We start from the raw sequence: 9,057 nt of genomic DNA on the forward strand, positions 1-9,057 counted from the left end.
AGGTTGGTGTTCGGTTACCACATCAAGAGAAGATGGAATTGGTTATGTTTTTGAAAGAGAATGCAGACGTATTTGCGTGGGATCCCTATGAAGCCCCTAGGGTTGATCCGAGTTTCATTTTCCATCATTTAAACGTCAATCCTACCATTGTTCCGAGGAGGCAACCACCTCGGTGTTCCTCTAAGGAGCATGCTGAGGCCGTTAAGGAAGAGGTGCTCCAGCTCAAAAGGGCCGGGGCAATTAAAGAAGTTTTTTTATCCGGAATGGTTGGTGCACACAGTGGTGGTGAAGAAGAAGAATGGGAAGTGGAGAGTGTGTGTGGATTTCACAGACCTGAATAAGGCTTGTTCTAAGGATTTATTTCCAATGCCTCGCATAGATCAGTTGGTGGATGCTACAGTTGGACATCCTCGGATGAGTTTTTTGGATGCTTTCCAAGGTTATCACCAAATACCTTTGGCACTGGATGATCAGGAGAAGACAACCTCCATTACTTCTACGGGGAATTATCATTATAAGGTGATGCGATTTGGTTTGAAAAATGCAGGGGTTACCTATCAAAGGATGATGACTAGGATGTTTGAGTTACAACTGGGAAAAACTATTGAAGTGTATGTGGATGATATGGTGGTGAAAAGCAAGATGGTGCCTATGCATGTGAAAGATTTGGATGACACCTTTCAGATGCTTAGGAAGTACAATTTACGCCTTAATGCTTCTAAGTGCTCTTTTGGTGTAGGCTCTGGTAAATTCCTAGGCTATATGGTAACTCACAGAGGAATAGAAGTAAATTCGGCACAAGTCAGGGCAATTAGTAGCTTACAACCCCCTCAGAATCCAAAGGAAGTTTAGAACTTGACTGGGATGACTGTTGCTCTCAACAGATTTATCTCTCGGTCCGCTGATAGGTGTAGACCTTTCTTCCAGTTGCTGAATAAGTAGAAGGGATTCGAATGGACTGAGGAGTGTGCCTTAGCTTTTTAACAACTTAAAGAATACCTTTCTCGACCACCCATCATGTCTCGCCCAGAGGTAGATGAAATCCTGTTTGCATATATAGCTGTGGCCATTCATGCCGTCAGTTTGGTTCTAGTACGGGACGATAGTAGTGTACAGAGACCAGTTTACTATATGAGTAAATCTCCACATGAAGTTGAAGTGCGTTATTTATCGTTAAAGAAAGCGATTCTGGCTGTAGTGCATGCTATGCGTAAGCTTCCTCACTATTTCCAATCCCACACAGTTGTTGTTTTGACTCAGCTCCCTCTCAAGTCGGTATTGTGAAGTGCTGATTACTCAGGGAGGATAGCAAAATGGGGAACTATCCTGGGGGCTTTTGATATTAAATATATGCCTCACACCTCTGTCAATGGTCAGGTCCTTGTTGATTTGGTGGAAAAATTTGCTAAACCTTCATTAGAAGAGAGTGCAAAGGGGTTGCATATGGATGAAAAATCAGTTGGCATGATCTCGTGCAAAGAGCTTCCGATTTGGAAAGTGTATGTTGATGGAGCGGCGAATCAAAGAGGATTAGGTGTGAGACTAGTTCTTGTGTCTTCGGAGGGGCTTACGTTCGAGAAATCGCTGAGATTGGGATTCTTGGCTACCAACAATGAGGCGGAATATGAGGCTTTACTAGTCGGGATGGATATGGTTCAGAAATGGGAGGAAAATCAGTCCAAATGTTCTCAAATTCTCAATTAATCGTGGGCCAAGTGGTAGGGACATTAGAGGCCAGAGATCCAAGAATGCAGGAATATTTGACCAGGGTTAGATCTTTACAATCCAAATTTGATTCTTTTACTTTGATGCATATATCCAGGAGAGGGAACACGCATGCTGATTCATTGGCCACACTGGCAACATCTTCGGCAGAAGGTCTACCTCGAGTCATTCTTGTTGAAGATTTGTTGAAACTTGCTCGGACTACTGCCGATGCCGTCCATATTCATCAAGTTAGGTTCGGACCCAGTTGGATGGACCCTATAATATCTTTTCTTAAGAGTAATGTCTTACCCGAGGAGAGGTTTGAAGCAAATAAAATATGCAGGAAGGCACCTCGGTTCTGGCTGTCCGAGGATCAAAAGTTGTACAAACGCTCTTTTTCTGGGCCATATTTGCTGTGTGTACATCCTGAAGCAACGAAGTTACTCTTGGAAGAATTGCACAAAGGGATTTGCGGGTGTCACAAGAGGATGGTCATTGGCTCATAGAGCTCTTATCCAGGGGTATTGGTGGCCTAATATGCAAAGAGAGACTTAGGATTATGGGAAGAAATGTGATCAATGCCAGAGATTTGCTCCTAACATTCATCAACCCGGTGGTGTCCTTAACCCTTTGACCAGTCCATGGCCTTTCGCTCAATGGGGGTTAGATATCGTGGGGCCTTTCCCAAAGGCCGCAGGGAATAACAGATGGTTGCTCGTAGGGACCGATTACTTCACGAAGTGGGTTGAAACTGAACCCTTGTCGAATATTAGGGACGTGGATGCAAAGAAGTTTGTTTGGAAAAATATTGTCACTAGATTTGGGATACCTCACACTCTCATTTCAGATAATGGCCCGCAGTTTGATAGTAAGGCCTTTAGAAAATACTGTTGTGACCTAGGTATCACGAATAGATACTCCACTCCAGCTTATCCGCAGGGAAATGGGTAGGCCGAGGCAGTTAATAAGGTTATAGTAAGTGGACTCAAGAAGAGGCTGGATGATACAAAGAGAAGATGGGTGGAAGAGTAACCACATGTTTTGTGGACATATCGCACTACACCACGAAGATCCACAGGAGAGACACCCTTCTCCATGACTTATGGGGCCGAGGCCGTGATCTCTTTGGAAACTGGGTTTTCGACGTTGAGGACAAGCTTTTTCGTCTCGAGTAATAATGATGGTTTACTAGAGAAAAGCCTGGACTTAATTGAGGAACGGAGAGACAATGCGATGGTTCAGCTAACTTATTATCAGCATAAGCTCAAACAGGGGTATGATGCTCATGTCAAGTTAAGGCCACTAACATCTGGAGACTTGGTATTACGGAAGGTCTTGGGTAATGCCAAGAATCCAGCATGGGGAAAATTGGGACCTACTTGGGAAGGACCTTATCGTATTATTTTGGTAGTTGGCATAGGAGCTTATTATCTTGCAGATTTAGATGAAAAGGTTGTAAAACGTCCCTGGAATGTAAATAACCTACGAAGGTACTTAAATGCATTTCTGCCATCTTAGTTCAATTATTATTGCGTTGTGTTAATTGCAGTTCATTTTTATAAGTATCAAACAGAAACTTAGTCATGCTTGGCTCCTCGGACCACGTACCTCGTGGAAATTGATATATTATTAAGTGTTAAACAGAACCTCAGTTACGTCTGGTCCTCGGACCATCTACTTTGGGGAAATTAACATTGCAGTTCATTTTTATAAGTATCAAACAGAAACTTGGTCATGCTTGGCTCCTTGGACCACATACCTCGTGGAAATTGATATATTATTAAGTGTTAAACAGATTCTCAGTTACGTCTGGTCCTCGGACCATCTATTTTGGAAAAATTAACATTGCAGTTCATTTTTATAAGTATCAAACAGAAACTTGGTCATGCTTAGCTCCTTGGACCACGTACCTCGTGGAAATTGATATATTATTATGTGTTAAACAGAACCACAGTTACGTTTGGTCCTCAGACCATCTATTTTGGGGAAATTAACATTGCAGTTCATTTTTATAAGTATCAAACAGAAACTTGGTCATGTTTGGCTCCTCGGACCACATACCTCGTGGAAATTGATATATTAATAAGTGTTAAACAGAACCTCAGTTACGTCTGGTCCTCGGATCATCTACTTTGGGGAAATTAACATTTCATTTTTGTTTTTCTAAGTATCTAATTGAGATTTGAATAAGCCTTGATTCTTGGGCCATACACCATGGTAAGTTTAATGGTTTGCTTTATGCCCAAATTAAACATACACTTTGGTCTTATAATTGTATTTCTCTTATTTTTAGTTCAAATATATTCTCACATAATTAATCGTTTCTTATCACACTCTGAGTGTTATAATTCCAATACATAGATTATCCACTGATGCTTTATGTTAATAAAGTGAAATTATTTTTATATTTAGTTATAGGTCTCAGTTAAGACATTGTGGAGATTTTTCTGCGCACTTTTATATTAAATCATCTGGGCTATGTATGTAACTTACATTAAGGTAAAGGAAATAAATATTTCAGTAAAGGAAATTGGTAATGGGTTAAAGAGCAATCTTTTGAATTTGTCATTAATTCTGTCAGTGGGGGCATTGGAAATGAAGTTCTAAAATAAAAGGATCAAAATAAAAGTCCTGAGAAAAAAAAAAAAAAACTACATAAAGAAAAGGTCCTTGACGGCCTATGCCTTGAGCTTCGGTGGAGGGTCTTGCTTGGATTTCTTTGCAGCCTCCTTCATTTTGTCATCCTCCCCTATCTGCTTAGGCTCAGCTTTGGATGAGGCTTGGATTTGTTTTCCTTTGTCCTTCGCCCCTGGTGGAGGAGCATCTTGTTCAGCAAGCTCGCTCAGGCGCTTATCAGCCTTGTCACCTTGTTCACTTTCTTTATCAGAGCCAGCAAGTTCTTTAAGAGGTGGAATAGGTTCTTGAATTGGAGAAGGCTGTATCAAAGGCACTGTCTCGGAGGTAGTTGAAATGGGAGGAAGGTCTTCAAACACTCGGATGTCCTGAGGAATCCAAATGTTTTCTGCCTTTCTCCATTTAGAAGTAGCCGGGACTCCTGCCACATTTAGGGCTTCTGCCTAAACTTGTTGACAGTACTCCCTGCATACTTCTACTAGCTCCTCGGTTAGTGGGGTTTCCCTCACCGCAACCCCTTCGTTGTAAGAAGCCTTCTTGGCAGCCTTCATGGTCTCACTAAGGCTACGAGCCTTTTCCTTAGCCTGAGCAAGCTCTTTTTTCAAGTCCAAATTTTCTTGCTGAGCTTTGGATAGATCCTCTTCTTTTTGGCGCAGCAGTTTGCGTTGCCCCTCCACTTGAGCCTTAGTAGTTTTCAGTTCGGCCTCAGCACTATTTCTCTCTTTCTTTTCGTCTGCCAATTTTTTGGCCAAGCCATCTTTCTCTGCCTCGGCATGGCCTAAAGTTTTCTCAGTTTCAACTCTAACCTAGAATTCAGCCTTGGCCTGGTTCCGACTATCCGCCACCCATTTCTCAGCAACAAAAACCTCTTGAATGGCCTGCATGGAGATGTTGAGTAGATGCATTATGGTAGGAGCAGTAAAAAAGTGCGATTGGAAAAAGTTTATACGAAAAGATAATATAAAAAATATAGCGATAAAGTAGTGGTTGGATGACACGTACCAAAGCTAAGTCCCTTTTTAGGGAAAGGAAAAGGTGTGGCTGGCTCATCTTCTCCAGAGCATCCATGTCCTTGGGTAAAAGAATAGGCTGTTCCAAAGCATTAGCTAGGTGATAGGCATGTCCTCGTTGGAACTCCCTTATGTTGGAGTGGCAAGGAATTGGAGCCCCATCTAATTCCAGTGCAGGGGACTAATTGGCCTGCGTGCGGTGCACCTCGGCCAGACCATGGCTTTCCCCACTCTCTACAAAAGAGGCGCGCGTTCCACCCTTGGCAACTTTTTGTTGTTGTTGGTGCTTCAGCTTCTTCTGTTGTGCCATTTCTGTCTCCTCGACCTCGTTTTTCCTTTTCTTTTTGGGGTCAGGGGTAGGAATCATGGGGTTGGAAGGAGGAGGAGGTGGTGGCAGCTTGGGAGGGGGTTGAGATCCAGCTGTATCCTTTTTGGTAAGTTGTGTACCCCTCTTGCTCATTAGTGATCTTAAGCTGGACATCTCTTCTTCCTCGGCACTGGTATCAACCTGTGCAGTTACTACACCCTTTATACCAGAACTCTCGGTAGGTTCGTTTTCTTCGTCCAAGATGGTGACGATGTGGCTCTTTATAGGTTTCTCTACTTCCTGAAGCCGAAACTGGTCTATTTCTTCCTCAAGAGATAGACATGGGGATGTGGGCTTTTTTTGGATGCTGGTTGCTACAGGTCGCACTGAAAGGGGGACTGCTCTAATTGGGCGTGTGTACAAGATGATAGAAGGATCGTCCGGTAGTTCGTGTAGAGCAAGAAAACCCGGTCTCGAAATGTCTATCCTTTTACGTCTCTAGTCACCTGCGATGATCGCGTTGCCGATATCTTGGAAATCGTTTGATAGTGGGTCGTATCCCAATATGAGATGGACTGCCCTCACCTGCAGGTCTTCGCTCACAAATACCTCATATTGTAAAACGCAATTGAGGTCCGCGAAGCTGCAAAGGCTTAGACGGGGCCGTACGTGTTGTTTGTCTACAGAAATGTCCGAGGAAATGAATATGATTAGATCACAATAAATATCACACAAAGAAAAATTAAGATGCAATATAGCTAGAAATGGTAAAGTTAAAAGAATCAAGTCCAAGGCCAAGGAAACTAACTCCTATGGAGTCACACCTGGGTTTCCCTCTTTAATTGGACAATGAAGACCGTCAGCCCAATTTCCCGAAGTGATTAGATAGTCGTCCTTCAAGCCTTTATTGGATTTGGGAAGACAAGATATGAGCCTAACAATGCTAGATCTAGATTTGAGGTAATCCTACGTTCTTAAGTTTATGGCACTTGTACATGTAAACGACATCGTGCCAGGTGAGGCTCAAACCTATTTGTTCATTTAGAGTATCGACACAACCTAAAACTCTAAATACGTTGGGTGTGCATTGATCTGGGCATAGCCTATGGTTATGGAGGTATTCACTGGTTACGTTTTTCATGGGAAGTGTCATCCCACCCTCTAAAAATGCGATAATGGGAATGACAACTTCTCCTTCTTTCCTATCGTCAGCTATGGCTTCGGGAGGGCAATATCTCAAGCCTACGTCATGGGGAATATGATATTTGGCCTAGAAACCCTCCATACCGGCGTCGGTATCCACTAGACACTTGAATCTACCCATTTGGTTGGGATAAGAGTGGAAGTTTAGAGAGGGAAAGGATATAATTCGTGGTCGAGGACTATGACCAAGGAGAAATGAATTAAAAGGATTGAGAACTTACGGGAAAGAGGTAGACGCTTCTTCGCGAGCTTCTTGAAAGGAGAGAGAATAGAAATTTTTTAGATTTGATTGATTTCTAAAATGAAAGGTTGAAATTCGGTTCCCTAGGTATTGTGGTGTATGGGAGGCGACATTGAATGGGAGTTGTCCCGCCCAAATTTGAGAAAGAATCCGAACCGTTAGATGCGCATCTCACCGTTGAACGTGAAGAACAAGGTGTAACTTACAGCCATTAATACGGGCGTTGGTTCAAAACTCCAATTTTCTTCTCGGTTGGGGAGAAAAATGAAGTTTTGAGGGGCTATTGTAGGGGTAGGATGGCCAAAATGCACTCTTGGGCCTTGGGCCTGATTTGGGGGTATTTGCCTGTTCGAGTAGGGCTTTGAAGCCCACAAACAAACTATTGCTGGAAAGGTTGCTAGGGATTGTCCGAGGAGTCCTCGAACAAGTCAGGTGAAGATCGTACGACGCATTAGGATATTTAGAAGGAGATTCTGGAAGGATTGATGGGTGGAGATATACTCTAAAAAACTATAGAAAGGAGGAACAAATGAGAAATATCAGGGAAAAGGCTGCCACCATCGCATTAAAGGCTCTACACCTACCTCTCTGGCAGCATTAATGGGGAAATGACCTCTAAACGGTAGTGACCGGCTTTACAGTTATTGTTTGAAGACTTCAAGAGGGTGACGGATGGGACAAGTATCTAATTGGGTGATTTGTGCTACATGTGGAAGATCAAGGGAAGAAGAAGAGTGATATAAAAGAACGAAAAAGGCAAAGAGCGGGGGATCGAAAAAGGAAAAGGGAAAAAGGAAGCACTGTACACATCATCTTCAATTTTAATCTATTGTTTGAAGAAAGAAAGGCAATACAAGTCATCATCGGCTTACGTTCGAGAAGAATTTCTGTTATTCTAATCCATTGATTGTGTAAATAGTGACAATCTAGCCCACCTATCTGTTGTCCAATATCCATAAAACCTAGGTTTCAAGCCCACACTCTACAAATTTGATTGTATAAGGCTTTTTGGGCCTGAACCCATCACGCGGTTGGGTCCGGGTACAAATTGTGCACTTACAAGGACCTTTACAAATTTTTTTTTCTCAAAACTTCTGAATAAATTTTTTTCTAAAATATGTGCTTTTTCAAAATAATAAAAGTTAAAGTTGTAAATTTTCTTCTTGCATTTTAAGATTTTCTTAGAATAGTTGTAATTAAGGATTTGTGTTCATGACTCATTCACTTGAGTCCTTGAACACCCTTTAAACTCACATTGTCCCTATATTTTTCTTTGGCACCAATGGATTTTATTCGTCATCTTTTTTTGCATGATGGAAATGAAAAAAATGTGAATGACAACCAAGTGCTATTCTTCCAACTCCCTCCTTTTTTTTTGTTTTGTTTTTGTGTTATTAAATTGTTTAATTATAATAGCTAGTATTGACGTGCTATGTATATATTAAATATTCTATTCACATGTCTTTGTGTTTATTTTGAATGTTCTCTCACATGTTACCTATGTATATACCTTACATATCTTGTTTGTAAATATTCTTTGGAGTTAATATTCACATGCTAGCTATATGTTAAATAATTACTCACATGTATATATGTATGTATATTGTTTACAAAACCTTTAAAAAAAAAAAAAATCAAAATGCCAAATATTCTATCTCTTTACAAAAAGATAACGTTTGAAATAAATTAAAATGAGGTACTATCTTCGGATAGGCGTTGTGGGGTGCCAAACACCTTCCCCACATGTAACCAAACTTCCAAGTCCATGATCTTTGGTTCAAGACTTCTTGGTTTGCCTCAATTAATGAACCCTCAAAATTTAGTTTAGTTAATTAGGTAACCTAAAATGAATTAGACCTTTAGGTAACTAATCACACTTAACACAAAACCAATGATTGGTGATGACTCTTAAAATAAAAATAAGAAAAAGGGACTCACATACACACACCCCACTC

General features: G+C 41.3%; 1 protein-coding gene across 1 annotated transcript; it reads left to right on the plus strand.

The window, feature by feature from the left end:
• The first annotated feature begins 1,017 nt into the window (after positions 1-1,017).
• LOC142634645 (uncharacterized) lies at positions 1,018-1,704 on the plus strand. Its single transcript, XM_075808939.1, has 2 exons — positions 1,018-1,275; positions 1,378-1,704. The coding sequence occupies exons 1-2, from the start codon at positions 1,018-1,020 to the stop codon at positions 1,702-1,704; spliced, it is 585 nt and encodes a 194-aa protein (XP_075665054.1).
• The last annotated feature ends 7,353 nt before the right edge of the window (positions 1,705-9,057 follow it).

Source organism: Castanea sativa, chromosome 1, assembly GCF_040712315.1.
Source record: "Castanea sativa cultivar Marrone di Chiusa Pesio chromosome 1, ASM4071231v1".
In the NCBI taxonomy this organism is placed as follows: domain Eukaryota; kingdom Viridiplantae; phylum Streptophyta; class Magnoliopsida; order Fagales; family Fagaceae; genus Castanea; species Castanea sativa.